Source organism: Parasteatoda tepidariorum, chromosome 12 (genome assembly GCF_982258835.1).
Source record: "Parasteatoda tepidariorum strain Cologne lab strain chromosome 12, Ptep-v5.0, whole genome shotgun sequence".
Taxonomy (NCBI): domain Eukaryota; kingdom Metazoa; phylum Arthropoda; class Arachnida; order Araneae; family Theridiidae; genus Parasteatoda; species Parasteatoda tepidariorum.
In genome coordinates this window covers 18,185,549-18,213,478 of record NC_141766.1, presented here as the reverse complement: position 1 = coordinate 18,213,478, position 27,930 = coordinate 18,185,549, and the positions used below count along the sequence as shown (strand labels likewise).

Here is a 27,930-nt window from a genome sequence, read left to right as displayed (position 1 = left end):
AAAAACAGTTATTATATTTTAATTTTATTTTACAGTGATAGATTGATGCGTGAAAATAAATTTAATGTTACAGTCTCATTAAACTATTACAATAACATTAACTTTCAAAGAATAGTATGATTATAAATGAATAAAATCAAGTGGATTAAATGAAAATTTTATAAAATAAATAAGAAAAACTGTGCTCAACAATGCACTGCTCATTATTACAAATGATTAGTTTCATTAAGCAACTGGAATGTAATATCACAATTTTTTTTAACATGCAAAATTAGACATGTACTTTTTCTGTGTTTATTATTAAGCTGTAGGATTTATAACTCCAATATTAACAACATCAGATGAATTTGGATCTTGATATATTTCTCTAGAAATTGCTCTACGATTCCTTCTTAGCCTAACTGCTTCCAAAACTATCAGACAAATCCAAAAAAATACATTTAACCAAGCACAAATCTGCAAAGAAATAAAAAGTTAAGAAATAGTATCATATTAAAATCAATTTAAAATTCGAGAAATATTTTTAAAATCTATAAAAATAGATTTTATTGAAGAAATTTATCTAGGGAAGCTACGGAATTTATTTTCAAAAAGCTCTATAGCTAATCTTAATAGTTATTGCTATATCTAAATTATTATTCTTAGTTTATGATTCAAAATTAAACGCTTTCTTACACTTTATTATTCACAACCTGTCTTTTTATTCTACATTTAGATTCAAGTATGCAAAAATAAACATTCAAGTTTTTCCCTTTACTAAGTGTGAGAACCATATTTTTCCCTCCGCATATCTAATGAATCAATTGTAATTACTTATGTTTCTCTTTTTATATGTAACTTAAGAGTTCATCAGGACTTGTTTGCAAGATTTTCCCTAGCTTTTGAGAGTAAAGAAAATTTTGATATTGGATTATTTAGTTTCTTGTTTTCCAACGAATGATTACTTAATAAAAACATTTATTTTACTTTCGCATACCCGTTTATTTCTCCTACTCACCCCCACCCACATGCACGCGGTTTTAAGAAACACGTAAAACTGAGACTATGTTAATAAACAGTAGATTGGGGATGCTATGAAGGAGTTATGCGAATTGAATAATTTTTTGTAGCTAGTATATCTAAATACCACCTTAATGGAATATATGACTTAAAATTTTTTCCAGATATATATATATTTAGTGCCACCCGGGATTTCATACACACTTGTCTCACACATTGCAAAACAGTGACCTTTCTAACTTCACAGTAAAAATTATTTTTTTTTGGGGTTTTGTGAAAATTCTTCCAGGTATGATATTTTAACATACAGTTTGATCAATCTATACTAAAAGCATTAAAAACTAACATTTAAAAAAAAAATTCTTTCTTTTTTTTAATTGAAATGGGTGGGGGGAAAGAAGAAAATATGAGAAGTCAAAATAAATAAGCCTTAAAAATAGTGAATAAAAGTTACTATTTTTCAAGAGATTAAGTTAGAATTTTTTTGTTACTTTGGACATGAAGTCAAGCAAGAGTATATGAATGAGAATTTTCTTAAATGAAAATGTCCTTTCAGCAAGTCAACTTTCAACCTTGTACTTTCATTTCATCAAGTTGTTAATTGGGCTTAATTCCATAGTTTAAATTATAATAGTTTTATAGTTGAATTTCTATAGTCTGTGGAGCAGTAGGATGTGATTTTTTGCTACAAGTTTTGCGGCTAATAATTTTTGAACTAATTATCCAAAGTTAATTTTTTTATTCAAATGCATTTCCTGTACAATTTTCTGCACACCGTCCTCATTTCACGTTTTTAAGTCAGATTTGTGCAACAAAAACAAAATATAATGTAATATTGAACACCCAAAATAGAGGTGGGACAGCCAAGTGTGCAAACAATTTTTTAATACATAGATATATATATATACCTAAATTTTAACTAATATGACATCCATTAAAAGTATTTAATGCTAATATAGTAATAATATTTTAATATTATTTTAATGTTATTACTTCCTTCTTAAAGATGATTTGTTTGGTACTCGAAAAAAGCAATACCTTAAGTAAAATACTTAAAATTGTAATTGTAACTCAGGAGAGAAAATAGTTTTGACAATACATAATTAATTTTAAAATAAATTAAATAAATTTATTAAAAAAATCTTGAAAATAGTTTTGACATATTTTTACAATAAGGAAAACAGTCCACAGTATGTTTTGAGAACACATAAGACTGCATTGGTACATGTAACAATAAAATAAGTTTTCGCAAAATGTTGTTTAGATTAAGTTGAGGAAAATGTGGATTAAAAATATGGTGAAACCAATACACTTTAACTACATGGAATCATAAAATTAGTTTCGATCAAAAATTTTTAGGGGGACACCTCATTTAGAGCAACACAAATTTAATTTGATTTAATGTGAATTATATTTGGTAAAATACTGAAATATAAAAAATAAACTGTATGATTAAATCAAAACAAGGGTCCCTAGTTTACTGTGTGTAAAGAAATGTCCCTAATCTACTGTGTGTAAGAAATATCCCCAGTCTACTGTGTGTAAGAAATGTCTAGACCTTCTGTATGTAAGAAATGTCCACACTCTTTTGTGTGTAAGATAGGTCCCCAGTCTACTCTGTGTACAAATGGTCTCCAGTCTACTGTGGGTAAGTAAGATTTTAGTTAGATCCCAGTTTACTATGTGTAAAAAACATCCCCAGTTTATTGTGTGTAAGAAAGAAATGCTTATTTTTCTGCCTGTTATGGTATATACATCTATATATATATATATATATATATATATATATATATATATATATATATATATATATATATATATATATATATATATATACATATATATATATACATATATATATACATATATATATATATATATATGTAATACAAAAATTAAATACTTTTGTATTAATAAAAGCATTAAAACTTCATTCCTTTTCATTAAATATCTTTAGTAAAGGATAAGGGTAGAAATTCTATTTTGGGACTTCAAGGCTAAAAACATGCCAATGAATAATAATTAGAGTAATACTTCAAAAGAGAAGTTATTTTAAGATCTTTCACTTCCATATAAGGAAAGATTAAACGATTTGCTTTGAGTAATAAATAAATTGATGAAGCGTAAGAATACAGAAAAAGCATATCACTGGGACCTCTTCACACTGTTTAATCATCCTATAAAATGCAGAGCGCTAAATTTTGCGTGGCTTTTTGTTGTTTGTTTTGCTAAAATAAAATCCGTCAGCTTAGACGGGATATCTGTTCCCCCTCTCCCGCTATGGAGAGGGGTTAAACTGCTATTTCACCATCGCAACTTAATAAAAGAAAATTATGCACAATCTGGACTCTTCAATCATGCTTTTTCACGCAAAATAATAAAAAATATCGGTGTGGATACACCGCATATTATAAATCCATGTAATACAAAAATTAAATACTTTTGTATTAATAAAAGCATTAAAACTTCATTCCTTTTCATTAAATATCTTTAGTAAAGGATAAGGATAGAAATTCTATTTTGGGACTTCAAGGCTAAAAACATCCAATGAATAATAATTAGAGTAATACTTCAAAAGAGAAGTTATTTTAAGATCTTTCACTTCCATATAAGGAAAGATTAAACGATTTGCTTTGAGTAATAAATAAATTGATGAAGCGTAAGAATACAGAAAAAGCATATGACTGGGACCTCTTCACACTGTTTAATCATCCTATAAAATGCAGAGCGCTAAATTTTGCGTGGCTTTTTGTTGTTTGTTTTGCTAAAATAAAATCCGTCAGCTTAGACGGGATATCTGTTCCCCCTCTCCCGCTATGGAGAGGGGTTAAACTGCTATTTCACCATCGCAACTTAATAAAAGAAAATTATGCACAATCTGGACTCTTCAATCATGCTTTTTCACGCAAAATAATAAAAAATATCGGTGTGGATACACCGCATATTATATATATATATATATATATATATATATATATATATATATATATATATATATATATAACACAGAAGTCATATTTGTATTTTTCGATGGTAATAAATCAGAGTAACTGTGACTGAAATCAAATTTAATCTAAATAATAACAAAAACAAATTAATTAATAATATTACTTAAAAAAAATTATTTTATGAATAAAAACAAACTGAAATAAGTCACTGAAAAATCTGCAAGTCAAAATTATGTATCCCACCAAATCCATCTTATCTTAAACAAAAATTTAAAATAAATTTAAAGAATTGAAATTAAATTTTCTTAATAGAATTATGAGTTCAAACACAGAAGCATTATTTAAAGAGATGATTGATAAAAGTAGCAGGTGCAGAGTAAAAGATATAAAAGATGGTTTTCGAGCATGATAAATGGCATATTAATAAAATATGATTTCAGATAATCTTTAACAATAAATGCATTTAAATTAAGTTTAATTAATGAAATTAAACTCATTTTAAGTATTTAAAACAGAATTAGTTCATAATTTTATGAATTCTAATTTTATCTGATTTTTAGAAATTATTAAAATTATTCCCAGTAAAACTGCAATAATTTTGCCAAAAAAATAAAGTAATTAAAATCAAAGTAATCTAAAGTATTTACATATAAAGTAATTCTTTTAAAAAATTTAGTTATTTATAATTAACATATTAATAATTATTTAAATAACTTTATTTACATTTTTTAATTTTTCTAAAATATCGCAAATGCTTAACTTTAAATGTCGCAAATGCTTAATACATGAAAGTATAGAATTTCTTTTGCGAACAGAGTGTAAATAATGATATGTTTTGTTAGCTGAGAATGGCGACTATGTATCCATTCTAAGGACTTCTGAAATATTAGCAACACACACTTTCCCTGAGATACACACACTCCCTTATACCAAGGCTGTAAAGTGGGGACTTAAGACAAAAAAATTTTTCAACAATAATTATTGATAAAAACGAGTTAAAACTAATAAGAAATGTAAATGGTATTGTTTATCAAAGATTAGGGTGAAAGAAAGCCCATCTCCATGTGAATTATTTACACTTTACGGATTTTTAGACAAATTTCAAACCAGAGACATCCCCGGTTTGCAATATGTTCATGTTTTAAGGTGAAAATAGATGCGAGTCCTCAGTTTACGTGTTCCACACACACATACATATAGATTACTAAATAAATATTTAATAAAGAAGTTTTGTTGCATTTTAAAACATTTATTAATTTTGTTATGACACGCTTATTTTTATTATGCTTTTAAGTTATTTAAAAAGTATGAAAAGACAAATATATTTATATTGGAAATGTTACTATAATTATTTTGATAAAGTAACATATGTAAAATTGTTAAGAATTTGCATAAAAACAAATTCAAGAAACTACTTTTAAGTTTTAATTAAATTTAATATTTTTCTTATATAATATAAAAATCTTAAATAAGTTGTGTATTTTACGAATGTAATTATGTTAACCTGCAATCCATTGCCTATTTTTTTTCCTTCGTATAGTTAATACTGAGTGAAACATATTACACTTAACAATAACAATAGGAAATCTGAAATTATATTTTGCTAATGTATACTGGAATTATTTAACAAGAGAGATAATTATTAGAAATAATTCATTTAACCAAGGCCCATGAGTAAAATTGTACAGAAATTTTCCTATTTAATAACAGGGAGGAACTGATTTTTTGATGCAAGAAAACCTGCGTCTAAATGTTCGAAAAAAGCTTGTACTAACGCTCAGAAGGTTAAAAATTTGATTAATAAATGTTGGACGTGATTAATAAATGTCGGACATTTTAACAACATGCACAAAAAAAGAAAGTTTTGTAACGTTAAGAAGAATTTATTAGCTTTTTAGGCAAATTTATGTAGCCATATGGCACAAAAACTTATCATTCGAAGATCATGGTTTCATTCAACGCTACAAGCATAAAATGTGGTCCACTATTACATTGCATTTCACTATTAAATTATATTTCAGTCAACAATATGAGAGCTTCCTTTTGCCGTGGCCATTTTTTATTGCATGGCCAGTCTGTCTCTAGTTCAAACTATCCACTGCCTTTGTCCAATTTTGTTAACGTTAACGAAAAGTTATGAAATATTGCCATGATTTAAAAATTTACTTGCAAGAAACTAACAATTATATAACCTTTAACAAATACAATGCATAAACATTCTATATATTAGAACAATATTTACCTCAGAAATAAACATAGTTTTGAAAATCTTGTTATCCATGCTGCAACTAAAAAGAGAGAAATGGTTTTTTAATTCCATGAATGAAAAAAAGGAAAAGAGAAAAATAAAAAGACAATGCAGACAGGGGTGGATCTAACACGTTTAGGGCTCAGCTCCAGGCAAGATTTAATTTTGGTGCCGCTATTCTGAGCATGCAGTACATACACATACACTTCAGAATAACCTAAATGCTTGTACAAAACGTATAGTACATTTTATATGTCATGCTCAAGTCTATTTTGAGAAATACAATTTAAATTTATGATTAAGATTATTTCTGAAAGTCATTATATATTATAAATAAAAGTATAAAAGCAGTTTAACCACTCTGCATTATATATTTTTGAATGTGCTTATAATTAGAAAAATACTTAAAATAATTTAATATCAAAGTACAAATAGCAAAAATGCAAAAAGGGGAATTCAAAAATTTTTCAAACTGAAATAATTTTTAAAATTAGGTTTTATTAAAATTTTTATTATTTTTTATGCTTAAACCGTTTTTGCTTAATAAATTTTTTGCTTTAATATGAAAAATATAATTTTAAATCGCACAAATATAGATTACCATGTGTACTCTGACAAGTGATTTTTAAATTGCTCTAACATGGCTCACACTGTGTAATTTTTATTAAACATACATATATATGAAAGGGTAGCAGTCATGGTGAGTGATGTTAGGCCACGCAGATAGCAGTTGGAAGGCAAAAAATATTTTATTACTTCACATAGTATATTTAAGACATTTTCTAGCAAAGGCGGAGCTCCAATTCGCACTCAAAAACTGTGTGCTTAAGTTTTTATCTTAGGGAAAGTAGCAAAGGAATTTCCCTCTATTTTGTTATATTTGAGGGGAAAAGGGAAGTGATAAGGATTACTATTGGTTTATGAAAGAAATCTAGCGTTTCCCACACAGAGCATAGGGAGATATGTCCTGCTCTTAATTAAATGCGTAGTTGAGCCAAAAATAGATTTAAGAACAGGATGTGGCTTTTAAAAGTGTGAGAAAGAATTTGGAATAGAATAATTAATTAGGAATAAAGTAGGAGTTGTTTCATAGCAAAGAAACTAACATAAAAAGATTAATAAAAGCTTTTTATGTTACATCCCCCCTCGCCGAAAAATTTTGACTAATATCTAAAATTTTTTTAAAATTATCCCTTTGCAAAACTTTCCTTATGATGACACAATTAAAAAATTTAATATTAATATTTGTAATATCAACAAGATATAAAGTAACATGAATTATAATGAAAAAAAACACATTTGCACACTATGTAAAAAAAATTTTCATATAGTGTTAGAGGAAGAAAAAAAAATTTGAAGTAGCGCTACTATCGAAATGAAGTGTTAGATCTCCATTTTCAAAACTTTTTTGTGATTAAGTTTTTTCAGTCCTTCTTTATAATCACAGTAAATAAAGTTATTCCTCATACTAACACAATTAAAATAAACTTTTCACTTAAGACAAGAAAATCTTTAAAAATTTTCTAAAAGATGTATATATTCATATTCAACAACATGAAAGATAAAAAAAAAAATATGAAAATGCAAGTGATATGAGATATAAAAATACAAATTGACACTTTTTATCCAAAAAATTTTCAATATAAAATGTAAAAAAAATTTTGACACAATGGTCTTTAATCTGAAGTTTAAGACTTCAGTAGTTTTATTTCAATGAGATAATAAAAAGTTTGACACTGGTAAACTTGATGGTTATTTTAACCTTTGAGGTTCAATTTTTATTGTCTCTATATTCATATACTATTTATTTTTAGCAAAAATATCTGAAAAATTTCTTAAAATTCCTGAAGCTGGAAATTTTTTTCATTATCTTGAATTTGCATAATTCCGTCAACATGATTTTGACAATGCGGCCCCACATTATCACAATCAGTCTCAAGAACACTTGATAATTCAAGATTTTTTCAATTTTGCTATTTAAATCTTTATATTTAGTCCATCTTTTGTTTTATTTATCTTTAAACTCACTTTGTTAACATTTTTCTTTTTACTATTCTTTTTTTTTTATGCCCAAAATTTTATTTTCTTCCTTTCTTTTTGTTTTTCTTAGATTTGAAATTTTTTTCTTTTCTATCTACTTTCTTTTTTGGTACTATTATTGCAAACATTAACCAGGATTTCAGGAAAAAAAATGTGTGAGAACAAATTGCTTTTACAATCAGAAAAGGTGATCAGTCTTCTCAGAATTTACATTACAACCCGTTTAACACAATTCATTATTAATTGAAATCCAAAACAAAACTTTCAAATTCAATATGGTATTAGGTAAATCAGTTTTTTAAAATTTGACTGACCTAGCTATTTTCCTTATTTTTAATTTGAAGTGCAAGTTAGGTTAATTTGCAAATTACTTTTTGTTTGTTTTCATTTATCTTTTTTTTTCTTTTGGACACATAACTTTTCGAAAATATTTGTTGGGTTTATTTTTAAAGTACCACCTGTGTTAGTATTTAACATGATAGTTTTCTTAGTCACCATCGGGTAGTTGTTACTTTTATTATTTTTATTTTGAATGTATTTTGAGTGTATCCGGATACTATTTATTATCAATTTGTGGTTTGGTCACTTTATGTTGGATTTGACTCTTTCTCTAATAAACTTGATCTGTTAATGGAAATGCCTGAACCTTCTCTGAGTCTAACTTCATTTAAATTCTAATTTTGAAAATTTTTGTATTGATTTTCAAAATTATTTGTTGCACTATTTTTAATTACCATCTTTAATTTGTAATTTTTGCCAATCCGTAAGGGCATTCAAATAACCAAAATAAATTTCATTAATTAAATATAACATTTAGAAGGAAAAAAAAAAGTTAAGTATATGAATAGCACATCTTTTGCTTTTTTAAACACCATAATAAAATAAAAATTTAAATTTCTCTTCTACAATTAATATAATATACACTGTGATATATAATGCAATAAAAAGAGTGATTCCTTAAATAATTAAAATTATAATCATACTGATTCAAAAGTGGAAAAAAAAATATGTGATAGCACTAAATTTTAATATCATTATTTAATTTAAACAAATAATATTATAAACCATTGAATAATAGCATCAATAAATGGAACTATTATCAAAATATAAATATTAATAGATAAATATAATATTACCGGAATTAATATTTGGAACAATAAACATAAAATTATATGTTCCTATTTCAATATATGAGCGTAAATGATTCAAAAGTATTCACGTTTAAAAACTTAAACTTTTGAGAGTAAATACCAATCACATCTGTAATTAATCACCAATAAATCACTTCTAATATTTGATGAATCACGCGCACACGCGAGCGGAATCATAGCTACCACTTGAGATCACATTTTTGGTCATCTTCCGTTCAAGGAAACACAGAACACTCGAGAAAATCGCCAGAAAACGAAATCAATTCGATCATATGCTGAACCTTTATCAATCCTTAATGAGACCGACAAGCAGCAAGCAAGTAGGGCAACACAGCAAGCACTTGCTGTAAATCCGCAAGAAGCTAATTGTTGATGGTAACGCACGGTAGGCGAAAACGAAACCAAATCAGCCAGCGAAGACATCAATTCTTTAACGGCGATTCCGGTACAACGGTGTAGAGGCAACGTCTGCACCCATTATGAAGGAAAGTCCCGAAATTCTCATTCTTTTAGTCAGGATATCTGTTTCACGAGCAACGCCGGCATCTCCTAAAACTTCATTCGATTATTTTCTTCTTTCCTTTTATATTTATATATTTTTTACTTATTTGAAAAAAGCATTTTTTTTTTTAATGGAGCCAGTGAAAAAAAAAGTGCCAAACCAACTGCAAAATTTATCCTGCAAGGCTTGAAAGGGTAGCAGTCATGGTGAGTGATGTTAGGCCACGCAGATAGCAGTTGGAAGGCAAAAAATATTTTATTACTTCACATAGTATATTTAAGACATTTTCTAGCAAAGGCGGAGCTCCAATTCGCACTCAAAAACTGTGTGCTTAAGTTTTTATCTTAGGGAAAGTAGCAAAGGAATTTCCCTCTATTTTGTTATATTTGAGGGGAAAAGGGAAGTGATAAGGATTACTATTGGTTTATGAAAGAAATCTAGCGTTTCCCACACAGAGCATAGGGAGATATGTCCTGCTCTTAATTAAATGCATAGTTGAGCCAAAAATAGATTTAAGAACAGGATGTGGCTTTTAAAACTGTGAGAAAGAATTTGGAATAGAATAATTAATTAGGAATAAAGTAGGAGTTGTTTCATAGCAAAGAAACTAACATAAAAAGATTAATAAAAGCTTTTTATGTTACATATATATATAAAACTATCTAGCCATACCTTTCAGTCAAAGACAATACTGGAGTATCATTAGTGCAGGATACATAAAGACCAATAGAATAAATACATGAACTAATAAATACTACAATCATAGACAGAGAATTTGCAAGAAGCCAGGGCATAACCCACATAGTTCGCCTAAATAAAAAGGGAGAAAATATTATTAAATGTTTTAAGCCAAAAACATATTTTTCAACTTAAAAGTGTGATTCATACTATTGTATTGATTTAAACTAGTGGCAAAATTTTACTCATACCAAGTAACAAACGCTTCAAACTACTTGGTACCGAATGGTTATTTTATATATTATATGTATATTATCTAAATAAAAAAAAGGAGAAATTTTGGAGTTAGAATATGATGACATTATTTCATAAAATAAATATTCTTCTTCTTCTTTCAAATCCCCATTTCTAGCCTAGCTAGACAAGGTCCATGAATTTGTTCACCTTCAAAAAGTCTAAAACAAGTAAGGGTCTTTCTATAAGGTCTTGTTTTAAAAGACCAAGGCAGTCCAGTAGATGTTCAGGGGATGCCCGGGCCGAAGAGCACTTGGTACAGAGGGCAAGACACTTTTATCCTCCAGAGTACCTCAGCGATTTCAGGTGTCCACAGCAGAGATGTGTGATGGCGGTTTGAGACTGACGGTCTTTGTCAGTTGTCAAACAGCTACCCGGTCTGGTACCAATTATGACTGGGTGGAGTGAGTCATGCTGATTTATATAGTTAAACATAATAGTTCAATAATTTATTATGTAATTAAGCAGGTAATATGAGGAAGTGGGGAAATGTCTTCTATTTTAAAGTTACAATATATATATTAATCTTTTATTAATAATATAATTAAAATGAGCATCAATAGTAATTGTAAAGAGCAAACTTGTTTCAAAAGAGTTAAAGAACAAAATGAAGTAGACAGATGAGTAAGTGTATTAACAGACCTTTTCAAGTGTTACACTAGACAAGTACCTGTGGTACTATCCAAGGAAACCAATCTATTAAATAAGGAATTTATTCAGAGAAAACTGTGCTTACAGGGTGGTTTTTTTTAAAATAATCAATGGGTAATGCATTAAAAAATTGCACAAATTTTAAATTGTATAAAAATGCTAACTCTTACCCAACATGGCTTTCTCCTCTTGATGCAACTAATGTACCATACCCATGATAAATTGTCATAACAGTTGCATAAGCAGAAACTCCACCATTAATGTAAATATTGACATTGCAAGGAAGAACTGATGCTGGGCTTGTTTGATCTCTTACAAACAGAAAACATGTTCCAGAATTATCAGACTAAAAAGAGAAAGTAAGATCTAGTTTTTAAGATTATACAAATTATTTTGTGAGTATATATATATATATATATATATATATATATATATATATATATATATATATATATATATATAACGTCGTTGCCGAGTGGAAGGATTAAAACAGGTCATAGGTCGGGACGGAGGGTACAAAATTTATTTATTAATTATTAGACAAGAGCAGTCATGAGATTGAGTGAAAGTGCACATGAAAAGTTGCGCTCCTTGGTTATATGTTAGGGAAAATCTTGCAAAGTAAAATCCGTAAAATGTCTTAATTTAGGGAAAGAGGGAAATCTTAGTAGTTGCTATTGGTTTATGAAATAGATCGAATGTTTCCCACACAGAGCAAGGGGAAAAATGTCCTGCCCTTAATTAAATGCATACTTGAGCCAAAAATAGATTTAAGAACAGGATGTGGCTTTTAAAAGTGTGAGAAAGTATTTCGATTAGAATAATTAATTAGGATGAAGTTTTATAAAAGAAACTAACATAAAAAGATTAATTGAAGCTTTTTATGTTACATCCCCCCTCGCCAAAAATGTTTAGTTACAATCCAAAAATTTTAAAAATTATCCATTTGCAAAATCTTCCCTTTGGTAGAAGCACAATTAAAATCAAATTTGTAATGTTGACAATATATAAAAGTAATATAAATTATAAAACATTTACATATGTTCTCATTGTAAAAATTTTAACACAATTAAAAACCTGTAGTAGCTTTATCAGCAAATTTAAAATTTTCATTTTCAACAGTTTTTTTTTTCTGAATTAACAGCTTTTTCTATTTCAAAAGTATTTTGTTTAAAGATCACAACACAGCTTTTTCACTATAAGAATTCTTCATAATAATACAATTTAAGTTAACTCTTCAGTCATGATAAAAAATAATAAACATTTGTTAGAAATGTGTAATTTAAAATGTAAAACACAAAAAACATTTTTACAGGAAAAATTTCAATCTGGAATTAGACTTGAGTTTTGTTTACCTTGTTTGAAAACAAAAATGACACAGTGGTTGTTATTCTGAAGTCCAAGATTTCAATATTGTCTTTATTTCACTTTATTTGTTATTTACCTTTAATATTTATCACTTTAATAGCAAAATATCCGTATTTTTTTTTTATGTCCAAAAATTTGCCTTCTATAACATTTTTTCTTTTCCTCTTATTTTTCTTTCTACTTTTCTTTTCTCTTTTATTTTTCTTTTCTTTCTATTTCCTCTATATTTATTTATACTTTCTCTTTATTGGTATTTTTATTGCAATCATTAACCAGAATTTCAGGAAAAATGTGTTGGGACAAATTGCTTTTATAATCAGAAAAGGTGATCAGTCTTCTCAGATTTTATGTTACAACCCGTTTAACACAATTTATCGCTAATTGAAATCCAAAACAAGCTTTCAAATTTAATATGGTATTAAGGTAAATCAGTTTTTAATTTTTGACTGATCTAGCTATTTTCCTTATTTTTAATCTGAAGTGCAAGTTTGGTTAATTTGCAAATTACCTTTTATTTCTTTTTTCATTTATATCTTTCATTCTTTCTTTTTGGACATAATTTTTTTTTTTTTAAATTTTAGTTCGGATATTTTTTAAAGTAATTTTTGTGTAGAGATGTTAATTAGTAATTTAATTTGTCACAATTGTGTGTTAGAAAATTCAAATATTTTATTTCTATTTCTAACGTGTTTTTGAAGTGAATTTGGTTACTAATACTTTTAAATTTTTGTTTGATCATTTTCCTATCTTTATGTTGTTTGTCTATGGAAATGTCTGAGCTAGAGCTGAGCTATGAACTATTTACCAACGTTGAACTAAAGCATTAATGTCTGGTTTCACATTTCAACTCAAATTCTAAAAACAAATATTTTATTCATTTTTCCAAATTATTTGTGTGGGTTTTAACATTTCTTGATTTAATTTTTGCCACACCGTAATTGCATTCATATTTTAAAATTGAATTTCAATAATTATTGTAGTTGCAGTACGAAGAGAAAAAAAAATTTAAATGGCATTTTCATTTAAACCCTAATCACTGTAAAACAAAAACATAAATTAAACTAATCAATAAATAATAGAAGCTGTAACACATAAAACAATACATTTGAAAATAATTTCTCGAAACATTTCTTATGACAATCAATTCACTGAAAATAAAAATTTCAAGAAAAAAATTTCAACAGTAAATACGATTAATATATAAAAAGTAGTTTCACTTTGAAACATCAAATATGGGAAAAAATTAAAATCATAATCATTTAAGAAATTGTTTTATGAGAATTGTAAAAAAAATATAAACGCAAAGGATACGTGAAAAAGTTCGAATTAGTCCAAGATATTTTGAAAATCACAACATCAGAGATGAGAGTGCGTTGAAATTCCGTGAACACAATTCCAAAACCAAAGACGATAGCTGCTAGGGAAAAATTTGTTTCTTCGTTAAGATGAATCGTAAATTAACACCAATAGTGACGGAGAAATTGAAGCTTATTTTTCTTTTGAATGTCGAACATCTAAGGAGACCATCGTAAATTATTCCGGGGTGTGAAAACAATTCATCGACGATAAAAGCCAGCTCAGCACTTAAGAGTGGCAAAATCAATGCTTTCTCAAAAGGATAGGGTTTCAATAAAAACATTTTAATTATCAGGAGTTCGATGCAGTTTTTCTTTTTAGTCCAAGGAAAGAAATTGAAGCTCAGTTTTCTAGTAGTCTCAGGAACGTAGACAAAATATGCAGCATAGACATATGGAAAACCGATGATCGTTTAGTTCCACTGTGCGTAGGTATCATTTATAATAAACAAAAAGTTTTGAAGAGTTTATTTTTTGATGAAGATACTAGATGAATTAATTATTGCCATAAGTTGAAGAAGAATTTGACTGCTTATTTACCAAATGTCCATTTGAAAAAATGATTTGAAGTTATTCCATATTTTTGATGTACCCTCTTCCGAAGTTGATTTATTTATTTTCAAATGAGATATTTAATATCTTTAATGTACCGTACGAACTGTACCCCTTCCCGACCGTTCAATCCTGTCGACTTATAACGTTGTTGCCGAGTGGAAGGATTAAAACAGGTCATAGGTCGGGACGGAGGGTACAAAATTTATTTATTAATTATTAGACAAGAGCAGTCATGAGATTGAGTGAAAGTGCACATGAAAAGTTGCGCTCCTTGGTTATATGTTAGGGAAAATCTTGCAAAGTAAAATCCGTAAAATGTCTTAATTTAGGGAAAGAGGGAAATCTTAGTAGTTGCTATTGGTTTATGAAATAGATCGAATGTTTCCCACACAGAGCAAGGGGAAAAATGTCCTGCCCTTAATTAAATGCATACTTGAGCCAAAAATAGATTTAAGAACAGGATGTGGCTTTTAAAAGTGTGAGAAAGTATTTCGATTAGAATAATTAATTAGGATGAAGTTTTATAAAAGAAACTAACATAAAAAGATTAATTGAAGCTTTTTATGTTACATATATATATATATACATATATATATATTTGAAAATTTTTAATAAATATTAAGTAAATAGGGTGAAAGTTAACACTTCTATTAGTTATCCTAAATATTAAATACAGTCGAACTTGGATAATTCGAAGCTTTTCTCGTTCCATAGACACATGTATATTCAGTTAATGCTAAAAATCTTGGTTATTTCGAAGTCCAACTTCTTTAATTCGAAGTTTTTTCTCTTTCAAAAATGACAAAATCTAGTTTAAATGCAGTTATTTTTGAAAAGTATTCTGGTTATTTTCAGCTATTATGGAAATTTTTTAGAGATGACAAAGGGGAGGGAGAATAGTCTTATCTGCTCAAACAGAACAGGAATAAAGAGGAAATGGACCTAGACCTGAGAAATTACCATTACTGATGATTGGAAAATCAAGAAATCCAAGATGTTTTAAAAATGTCAAATCAAAGCCTATAGAATACCAATCTAACACAAAAGCATGGATGACGATTTTTGAAGAATGGCTACTAGATCTCAATCGCACATACCAAAGAAAAAACAGAAAAATCATCCTGTTTATTGATAACTGCACTGCTCATAAATCGATACCCACTATGAAAAATATCACGGTTGTTTTTTCCCGTCAAACATGACGTCAGTGGTGCAACCAAAGGATCAAGGCATCATTAAAAATCTGAAGTATTTTCACAGATGTCTAGTCGTTCAACATCTCCTTACTGAATCTTCCCAAAAGTGTCCCATTACTCTCCTCGATGCTTCAAGAATGTGTTTAAATGCATGGTCCAAAGTCAACCAAAAAAAAAAGCAATAGAAAATTGTTTTCAGAAGGCAGGATTCATCAGGAACAATGTCCCTAACGATCTTTTCGATGAAGAAAATTTACCTCCCCTAGTTGCATGGGAAGACAACATTCCGTTCGATGATTACGTCAGTATGGATGAAAACAGACATTTGTGGAGAGTTATCGGATACAGATATTCTATCTGAAGTTCTAAACAATAAGAATATTACAACAGAAGACGAAGAAGATGTTGAAGATGAGGTAGAAGAACAGAGGTCAATTCCAACTTCAAGTGAGGCAGTCGTTCATTTATTAGAATATCGAGGCTATGCAGAAGGAAAATCTGACGTAAGTGAAGCTGTGCTTAGAGCTATAAATATTCTTGAAGATTTTGTTAGAAAAAATCAAGTAAGCTCTTTAAAGCAATCTGATATAGCTAAATATTTTAAAAAATTGTAGCGTTTTAATTTAAAATTAATAAACAATCTTTGTTTCGCAATTTCTGTTACAAATGATTATTTTAAGACAAAAAAATAACATTTTTCGGATAATTCGAAGTTTTGCAGAGGCCCCTTGCCCTTCGAACTATCCAAGTTTGACTGTACTGTATATATCAGTGTATAAGTCGACTTTACAAAACTCTTAAAACTTTATGAAAATTGGGGGGTTGACTTTTACATTGGTAATAAAGTTGCGTATTCGCTGATCATGAAATACCAATGTATTGTAAACAATGATATACACAGGGATATAGCTGTATCGATTTACCTTTTTCAAAAACAATTTTTAATATGTTGTGTAATATTAATTTTGTATTATACTCTCATCAAATTTTCTTTATACATAAAGTTCTTTTTTCAGAAAGTATACTTCATTTTCAGAAAAAAAAAATTAAGAATAAGCTTATAAACGGGGAATAAAAGAGTTTATTCAAGAGTATTTCAAAGAATATGACGCAATAAAAACTTTCAAAAGATACCATGAAACTATAAATGTAAAGATTCCAGAACATCATTTGTGCTAGATTCAAAAATGTTAAGAATGTCATAAAATAGAACCCTCATACAGTCATATGGATTCTTTATCATCCTCATCTATTGTGTTCCATAAAAAATTTTCATATTCATCCAAAAAATTTGAAATTCCACACTTTTTAAAAGATTTTATAATAACATTATGATCTTCTCATGCTGATAAATTATAATCTTAAATAAGTAAGTTTTTAAAAAAGTTCAAAATATTTATTTTTTTTAATTTTAAAACTTAGTGATAACATTTATATTTTAATTAGTTTATTTTCATTTTCTTGCTGATTTTCTTTATATAGTAACATTTTAAAAATGTCTCAAATATTAGCAAATTAAAAATTATGTAATTGTACAGTACAGAACCCGTTATCCGGAAATCAGAAAACCGGAACGAAATTCGATAAATTTTCCCGCCATTTTTTAAACAAAATTTTTTTTTCCTTATAAGATTTTAGGATTTTTCTTTCTTTTTTGAAAGATGTTCACCTTACCATCATTTTGGAAATAATCATTAGTGTATTACTTCGTTTTTTCTTCTTTTCAAGATTATTTCCTAAAAAAAATTTTTTTTTAGTTGGGTTTAACAATAAAAAAACGGCTTTTTGTAGCGATTCAGAAAACCGGAAAAATCAGTTATCCGGAATAGTGATGGTCCCGATCGTTCCGGATAATCGGTTCCCTACTGTATTTAGTTTTTTCTTCTAATGTCCTATAAAATTTTTTCAAAAAGCATCACATTTTTATTCTATTTTTAGGACATCAAAACATTTATCGCATTAATTTTTATTTTTAGTGATCAATCTCTTTTGGTATATAAGATGAACCAGAAATTAATGTCATTTTTGTTACATTTAATTGTACAGCCAGCACAACGGACCACCTTGAATAACTTTTGATCTAACGATCGGATCTCCACGTTCTAGAACTCAATCGTACCTCAAAGGGGTAACCTCAAATATGTTAATTAATAATTGCAGTGGATATTTTAAGTTACAATGTCAGACACAAAAACATACTTTTTCAGAATAAACATACCTTTTTTAGAATGGAATCTGTTTCTGACCCCTAAAATATAGAGGTTAGCCACAATCAGGAAAATACGATCCCAATAGTCTGGTCGAAAGCTTGGTCCCTTCAATGTTAGTTTTACTTCTTGCATATTTCGCTATATCTCGAGAACTTTTTAAACAAATTGAAATTTTTTTCCACACAATTATTAAATTAGCTTATCCAATAATAATTCCATGTCATAGTCATCTTGAACATCTTACTCTGAGAGCTAGGAAACGCATTAATATCCTTAAATACATTTTGGGTTGTGATTGGGGTGCCGATGCTAGTACCCTTAGAAATACATGTCTCTCATATTCGACCCATTTTGGAATACGGCTTTCCCATCTTTTATGGTGCTTCACATTCAAACCTGCAGAAGCTTGAACGTGTTCAACTCAGTGCTGCAAGAATCATCACGGGCCTTCACAATTCCTGCCCGAATGACATTGTACTTTATGAAGTTGATCTGCAGCCTTTGAGACATAGGAGAAACGCATGTTTGGTGAAGTACTACAGTAAGCTCTCCAGTTTAGGCTCTCAGAACCGTACTTCGAAGTTTCTGGGATCATGGAGCCGTAACCAAAGACTCAAGCATGGAAGTCCCCTTGGACAGGTTGTTTCTGGCAACCTTATCGCCAGTTCTGTAAAACATTAAAATTTATCGACCCATCTGAGGGTCTGGAACGGGTTCTCTTTCATGTTGACCTTCCTGTCCGGGCTAACAAACAAACAAATCGATTTGCCGTGCTACATGAAACAGCTAACACTTGAAAGAATTAATAATGTCCCTATGGACCCTGTTCAGCTGTACACAGATGGCAGTAGACTTGATGGTGACAGATCTGGCAGTGGCATTTACATCAAACTTCGGGATCAGGAAATAAAAATCAGGAGAAAAAATCCGGACTTCTGCTCAGTATTCCGAAGCAAACTTATTGAAATTCATGAGGGTCTGGACTCCATCATGCTGCTTTCGCACTTTATTGATATTAGGATTTTTTCGGATAGTAAAAGTGCTATCCAGCACCTGGCTGATTGGCACAATGTCAGGGACAGTGTTGGTGCTGATATTCTCAAGAAACTAAAACATCTTTCCCTTTCTCATTCAGTGGATTCCATCACCTCTTGATATAGCTGGAAATGAGATTGCTGGCAGTTTGGCCAAAGCAGGTGCTGAAGAGGCCATTACGACTTACTTATTTAAATGTTAGGCAAAGAATATGGCCATTCAGACGGTCCCGCCGGTACACTCATGGTATCAGAGTAGGTGCCCAGGGGGCTCCTTGGCTTGGGGCAGCAATAGACGAGAACAAACTGCCATTATTCGTTTCCTCAGTGGACATCTGTCATCAATGACTTATAACAATGGTAATAAACACTTCGTAATCTGCACTAAGTGTTCTGCTGCCCAGGCCTCCCCTGATCACATTTTATCTTGTCTGGGACTTACCAGGCAGGACCTGGTTCAAGGTCCCCTGCTGGTGCTAGACTTTCTTAGAGTGAACGAGCTCATGGACCTGATCTAGCTCTGCTGGTCATGGGGATGAGAACAACAACAACAAAATAATGAGAAATAAATATTTACTAATAGTTATATTATGCATAGAATTTTCTTTGGATAAACTATTTTTATATTTATGTGCAAAAATTTTTCAATTTGATTAAAAAGCCCCAGTGACATAGCAAAATACGCAAAAAGTAAAATTAACATTAAGAAGATCAAATTAGTTAGCCATATTTGCCAGATAGCGGCTATCCCCTATATTTTTGGGTCGAAAATCTGAATCTGTCGGAAAAAAAGGTATGTTTATTCTGAAAAAGTACGCTTTTGTGGCTGATTTTGTAACTTAAAATATTGTCTGCAATTGTTAGGTAACATATTTGAGGTCACTCCCTCAAGCCATTAAGATATTTATTTTTTCATTACTTTATTTCTTAGTCGAAAAACTTTTGAATTGTAAGATATAAAAGTTTTTATACATCCTTTTAAAGAATGCAATTTTAAATGACAAAATAAAAAATTTGAACGAAATCAGTTGAGTGGCTTATGAGGAATTTAATTTTAAAAAAGCAATATTTTCAAAATTCGATTTCTCGGGTAGTGTGGGACCAATTGCTCATATTTTGTATATTGCCAGGTAAAAATACATTTTTTAAAAATTATTTTGAGAAACTTCCTACATTTTTTTTCTTATCAAAAATATACAATTGCCACTATTTAATCTAAAGTTTTCTTTTCGTAATTCTGTGATTATTTTATAGTCAAAAAACAAGGTATAAAAGTTTTTACACCCTTTTAAAAAATGCAATTTCAAATAGCAAAATAAAAAATTAGCGAAATCAGTTGAGTAATTTATGATATTTGCTCAAATTTTGCTTCCGATTTTGCTCAAATTTTGTATTTTGCCAGGTAAAAATACTTAAAAAAAGTATTTATAGAAACTTCTTACAACACTTTCTCATCAAAAATGAATAATTGCCAACATTTAAACTAGTTTTTTCTTTTTGTAATTCTGTGTAGGCTTTTTTATTATCAGTTATTATATAATGTTCGCAAAACGTAATTTAATCAAAAAATTTTTTTAATGATAAATAAACATAAAATAGATTATTTGATTGTAAATATTTTATATCTAATTTGTCACAACAAATCGTAACTATTTACGCTGTGATCGTTAATAAATTTATTATATCATGATAACTTTATTATTTTGATGTTAGCAAAATATGATTTAACAAAATCAACTTCTTTCAGCTAAAATTTGAAAATACCGGGTAAGCATCCAGTTAGGTCGCAGTTCTTCTTTAACTTACATTTCTCTATGCGTGTCTTTGTTACCAAATAATATTTGTATAATTTTAATATATAATTGTGCGTAATTAAATAAATTGTCAGCATTTTTTTTGACGTCTGAAATAAAAACAATAGACTCTTCTATATATATGATTCAGCAGACTTTTTATTTCCAACCAGTGATGATTTTGAATACACATGAATGTATTACAAGTAAAATGATATAATTTTATTGTTAATTGTCACATATATACTTAATGTAATGTGACAATTTAATTTCCAATTTTACCTAAGCCTTTAATTTTTCTTTAAACGTTATTCCTTTTTTATCTTCATTATTACAATTTTTTTTATACTTTTACTGATGTTTCAAATTTGTTGCCCTTAACAATATTTTCTCACCATATAATCACTTGTTATTAATGTTGATATAAATTGTTTATTTTTTTGTGTTTATACGAACTATTACTGCTGTTTCTGTGTTTTTCTTTCCAGTGTTCTTGAAAGAGTTATGTGAACATACGAGATTTTCCGCCTGTAACAATTGTTGTTAGCTATGTACAGAAATTCAGAGCTGTGTACAGAAATGGGTGACTCTTTTTCCAATTTTATATCTTTTTCTACTTTTACTTTTTAATGCTAAGTTTTGAATTTTTATTTTATGGTCTTAATTTTAAGACAAGTTTTTTTTAAAAAACTATATCTGTCTATAACTTATATCTGTCTTCAAACTTTTCGGAACATTTTTTGTTAAAGGAAAATTCTTATATTTTGATTTTTACTTGATATCTGTTTGAATTAAAATTTTCTTGCGACTTCGAAAATTTTATAAAACTTTCTGGTCTGTCCGGGTATTGTCACATATACACTTAATGTAATGTGACAATTTAATCTCTAATTTTACCTAAGCCTTTAATTTTTCTTTAAACGTTATTCCTTTTTTTCTTCTTCATTATAGCAATTTTTTAACTTTCTTGTTGACCTTTCTCATGGTCAATGCGGACATCGCACTTCTGGTGGGGAAAGTCAACCAACCCCTCTATTCATGCCTTTCTTTTTCTTCTTTTATTTTTAGGGGGGCTAACTTAACCAATCTTTTTCCTTTAAATTTCAAACTCTCCGCCTCTTTAAATTTAATTGGCCATACTTTTTCTGGTCCTATACCAGTTAAAGAATTTTTAAGTGACTTTGAAGACATTCTCTTTTTGTGCTTCTTTCTTGCAAGTTTTTTTTTTTTTAATTCTCCGAGATGCGGACTTTGGTCCGTATCGAGGGATTTCTTTTTTAAATTTTTTCCTAACCTTTATCTTAAATTAAATCCATAGCTGTAATCCATTTGATTTGAAAAAATACGCAGAAGTTTGGCTACAATTTATACCCTTTGAGTTGGTCCCCCCTCTGTGATGATTTTAATAGTTTTTCGTAGCTGCCATGAAGTCACCAAGATTTCTTCATCTGCTGATTCTGCTATAGATCAATATATAGAACTCTTCCCAAAATAAAAAGAGTATAAATATTTTATGAATGGCACCAATACGAAATTTGCCACAGGAACAATTTTCCATAGTTACACTTCTATCAAAATAATGATGTTAGGTAATAAAAAATTTTTATTAGCAAACATAAATTTTTTCAAAATTTAATTTATTAGTAGGAGAAGAAAAGTTTAATTTAATTTTGTATTATTTTCAAATAAAAATAAATATAAAATTTTTTAAACACTTGCTAAAATAATTCCTGTTGATGAATAAAAATTCTTCAAAACAATCAAATAACTCAAATATTTATTTTCAAAATAAATCTCTGCGAGAAATATTTTTTGTTTCACATTCTTAGATTAATTAGAAAATTAAAGTAGATTTCCTACTGTAGTTTGAATTTCCACACAATGAACAGTATAATTTATAAAAAACAACATATGAGAATCATCACAAAACAATTAAAAATCATATATTTATCTTAATACAATAATGTTAAGCTTTATACGATGAAGTTCCTTTAAAAAACTTAAAGCTGAGCATTTTTTTAGAAAAAAATATTTTACAACTCTCATTTATATTTTGTAATTTTTTCTCCTTTCAGCATTGCCTATTTTATAGTACATAAAAATTATAAATTTATATACTTCAAAGAAAGAATATTATAATTTTGGTAAATACCTATTTTATGCTGTCAAGATATGTCAAAGTAACTTAAAATGCTGTGAAATAACATTATAATTAAAATTAAATATGCATCCATATTTCCAACACAGAACATATTCAAAATCTAACTAAAGAAATTTTTAAATTCGTATACAGAAAAAAATAAATTGGGGAAATTTGAATCTGAGATTAAACTAGCTAATTAGATTTTATAACAATATTCGATTCATAACACGGTTAACGCCCCCCTGCGAAAAATAAAATAATTTCATTTCACTACCTTCGCAACTGCCAAGGTTGATATTTCAATAATACTGTTAATCACCACAGATCCATACAGTATAGTAGTTGCTAGTAATTGACAATGAATAGCCATGTCTTGTAAAAAACGAGCTTTTATGTAGTGAAGAGTTGAAACTAAATAAGTATTATTTATTAGTTCTTATTTCTTGCATTGCAGCTGTTCCTATCACAACCATGAGATAACGACTTGATTGGACGCTGACAGATATATTGTGAAAATGAATCATATTGTTGTTAAAATGGAGTAATAAAACAGTTTATTATCCAAACAATTATCTACTTATGGGTAGGTTTCGCTTCTCCAGAAAATTAAATACAAGAAAATCCTCTTATTATCAATCTCATCAACAACTTTGATCTGTCAATTTTGATCTTTATTGATATCAGCTTAAAGGAAGTGACAATCAGTTTTACCGGTTGGCAACGTAAACAGGGTTACCTATTTCAATGAATGGTGTTTTGTTGTTGTTATTGTTAATTTACGTCGCACTAGAGCTGCACAATGGGCTATTGGCGACGGTCTGGAAAACATCCCTGAGGATGATCCGAAGACATGCTATCACAATTTCGATCCTCTACGGAGGGGATGGCACCCCCGTTTCGGTAGCTCGACGACCTGCACGCGAAGTCGAGCACTTTACGGTAGAACAGTTTAACGAGGACTCATACTGCACACACTCGGTCCCTACACAGACTGATTCAAGTGGTCACCCACCCGCACACTGACCGTAAGCCAGTGATGCTTGACTTCGGTGATCTGCTGGGAACCGTCCGGTGTATTTTGAAACCATTTGGCTTACAACATAATGATTGTGTATTGAGACTCTTTTAAATAGTATATCCTGTATACGTGTATTTGTAACCTGATTTATTATTTGGGTTTAATAAAAAAAATGTAAAATGAACTTAAACTCGCTGCTCGAACAATGACGTATGATGGTGAACGACTTGAAAATAAATAATAAACAAGTAATAAACAAATAAAAGGAAGCTAAAATCGGGATTGAATAAAAAAAACGAGTTCTTTCTATATCTAGTAAAGATTTTTTTTTAATAATACATCTATAAGTAACTAAAACAAATTTTCACTTCAAACTCACCAGAATTACTTAATATCTTCTGAAATACAGCAGATTTGAGCTCAGAAATTATATAGTTCATTTCTTTAACTGAAAACAAAATTATCTGTCGAAAAATATCGCCTCACAGAATAAGCTGAATTAATCAACTGTATACTTTCGAACCAGAAATAAAGCAGGTCTAGAGCCCTAGACGACTTCTTTCACAATAAATTTCACAACTATCTTCAGCTCTTGACCCATTGCTTCCCTAAATATTTACCGATAATTTTCAAACTCGGTCAAATTTTAGATTAAAACATACTATACTACCATAACAAAGAAAATTATAGACAAATTAGGGGGTCGACTATGTGGCATAATATTTAAGTATGTATGCATACCAAAGTGCGTATAATAGCGTTAAAGTGGGGAAATTGTTGCTCATATACTGTATATATTGTAACCCCCTTTCAGCTTCAACCTATAAATTTCATACTCGGTCATGTATTAGATTTATAAGATAATATATTACCACACCAAAGAAAATTGTTTTAAATATATTAGGGTGCTCAAAATTTGGCGCAGGTACAAATAAGGAAGACTGGTCTAAAATGGTTCCATTGAAAAATAGGGTTAAATGAAATCAGGAAGTAGTGCCCCCCCCAAGCTCTTGGGCAAATTCTAAATCCCCCCCCAAACTATTCGTTTTATTTAGTGTAAAAATCCCCCCCAAGCTTTAAGTGGGCGCATCGTGCGCCCACCTCCCCCCCTGATGGGGGCCCCTGTCAGGAAGTAGCATAGTATTGCTGGTCCCGAGACGAACCCCAGGCAAGGATAAAATTTAAAAACAATATTAAATAAAAAATAATTTTTTAAATTTATTTTACAATGTTAAAACGTAAATAAAATCTTCCTTTGCTTAAAATTATTAGTTTTTCCTTTTCTAAGTGTGCAATATAATAAAAGGGTTAAAATGGTGCTTATATACTGCATATTTAAGGCCCCATAGCTCCCCTAATTATTAACCTATAAATTTTAAACTAGGTCAGGTATTATATTATTACATACTATACAATCATACCAAAGAAAGTAATTATAGACAGATTAGGGGACACAGTTACAAATTAGTGAGCATAGCCAAATATTGTTCCTTTGAAAAGTAGTGGGAAATTACTTGAAAAGCTTGTTTAAGTCGGACAACCAAGTGTGACCCGAAAGGTTAATTGATAGGAAGCAACAAATTGTTAATTATTTCTTCCTATAGTTCTTCCCAAATGCTATTTTTAAATATAGACCTTGTTCGGGGGTCGAACTCTGGACATGGTCAATATTTGAAAATTATATTTAATATAAATTATTTATTAATTTTACAATGCTGTAACTTAAATAAAATATTCTTTTACTTAAAATTTCAAATTTTTTTCCTTTTCTAAGTGCGTAATATAATAAAAGCGTTAAAATAGAGAAATTGTTGTTTGCTGTTGTGTGTTGTTTCTAATGCCACATGCCAGCAAGAATGCTTGGTGAAACCAAGCTAGTTTAAGGCAGAGGATGCGTTTCTTGGTTTTCAGTGGCGCCATCTATAGCCATGTACAATACGATATTAGTCACAAACACAAGTCACAGCTCATTTAAAAGGACGGACTCATCACTCATACATCCATTCATTTGTCTACCACTACAAAAATATAATTCCAATTCCCTAGTATATAAGAAACGTTAACTCGATTCTATGGTGGGGTACCTTTTCATAGATGAAGGTTGACATTGTCGATATCAACTCTCCCCACATTGGTGACCTTCGTACGTGATGTGAACACGCCTACCTTGAGAGAAATTCCCACTTCGATTTGAGCACGTCTACTTCAATAGATGGTCCACATTGAACAGTTGACTTGCTACTTGCGACATTATCCACCTCCTCGCACTGTTGCTACTCAGTCTCGATCACACACAACGTCTGCCTGTGTACACTCGACTGCTAATGTCAACATAGAAGCAACCATGAGCGTGAACTTAATACAGCTCTCACTATCCGCAAAAAGTACGGTGATTTTAATACAGCTCTCCCCACTTCTCACAAAACAGCAATGAATCAACTAGTGGTATCCATTCATCGAATTCTATAACAGCTATAATTCTGGTGGGGGAGTACTGTAGTGTATCTACCTCTACAAAAATATAATTCCAATTCACTAGTATATAAGAAATGTTAATTCGATTTTACGGTGGGGCACCTTTTGATATATGAAGGTTGACATGTTCGAATCCTACTCTCCCCACACATTCAACCACAGATTATAATTTTGACCTAAACAATCAGGATTCTGAATTTGAATCTTCAATTCACAATCCTTAGATGTATTGATTTGTTATGGGAACTTGAACGATTCGACAGATTTAACAGTCACCATATACAACATGGGGTTTTTTAGTCTGCAGGGGTTGAACTCACGACCCTTTGGATAATCCTCTGAATAAACATAGCTTGTCTGCTATAGATTTTGAACTTTTACTTTTAACTCATGGTGATGGCCGCTTTCTTTAAAATATGTGATAAAATATGTAAATAAAAAGTGAGCAAAATTTTCAACCCTTTAGTGATAATTCCAATTTTTGCTACCTCAGCTTAACTCTGCAAATATTTAAGCAAATCAAACAATTTTTGCTCATAATTATGAAACACATTTATTCTAAAGTATTTCACTGTAAAAATTAAATTTTTAGTACTATTTAATTTTAGTCTAAAATTTTTAAATGTCCCTTTGTAAGATTAGAATGAAATCGTAGTTTTTGAGTAAAGAAGTTTTAAAAAAGTTGCGTTAAGTTTTCATTTCCTTGATTCCGTTCAAATTTTAAACCTGTCATTTTAAATTTTATTTACGAAAATGATAAAAAAAAATATGTATGACTTCAAATGTTATTATTAATTTTGTTTACCATTCTTAAATTTATAATTTAAAAGCATAGTTATAAAAACTATTTATTTTCAGCCTGAAATTATAATTTAAAAAACAACTTTCATAATTGTGGGAAATTTTTTTCCCTTAAAAAGGCGAAATAAACAAAACGAAAAATTTATATTAAAGGCCTAAATGTTCAACCGCGCACCAGATTAAACTAGTGGGATTATATTATTCAGATTGCTCTTACTCCCATAATATTTTAGAGTCAAGGATAGCGAATCGTTCGAAAAAATATAATGACTTTATAAGGAGAAATACGTCTTTTTTGTACGATTTTGTAACTTAAAATATTTTTCGTACTTATTTGTTTCATTTTTTATCCATTACTGAACAGCTGACCCAATTTCGAGTTTATGACTACCAATGTTCAACTCCGTTAACTAGTAATTTTGAATCCAAACCAGAAGACTCCAGGATAGAGTATTGGGAGAAATTTTGCCT

General features: G+C 29.4%; 1 protein-coding gene across 2 annotated transcripts; it reads right to left on the bottom strand.

Annotated features, from left to right (window-relative positions):
- Position 1: 1 nt before the first annotated feature.
- On the bottom strand, positions 2 to 23,844 carry LOC107447226 (transmembrane protein 179B). Of its 2 annotated transcripts, none has more exons than XM_016062091.4 (5): positions 23,440 to 23,844; positions 11,682 to 11,857; positions 10,561 to 10,698; positions 6,190 to 6,235; positions 2 to 456 (listed from the first exon to the last, which is right to left on the bottom strand). In XM_016062091.4, the coding sequence occupies exons 1-5, from the start codon at positions 23,533 to 23,535 to the stop codon at positions 301 to 303; spliced, it is 612 nt and encodes a 203-aa protein (XP_015917577.1). In that variant the 5' UTR covers positions 23,536 to 23,844; the 3' UTR covers positions 2 to 300. The 2 variants fall into 2 exon arrangements, with proteins under 2 accessions (XP_015917577.1, XP_015917578.1); XM_016062092.5 differs by lacking the exon at positions 23,440 to 23,844 and adding an exon at positions 22,883 to 23,143.
- Between the last annotated feature and the right edge of the window lie 4,086 nt (positions 23,845 to 27,930).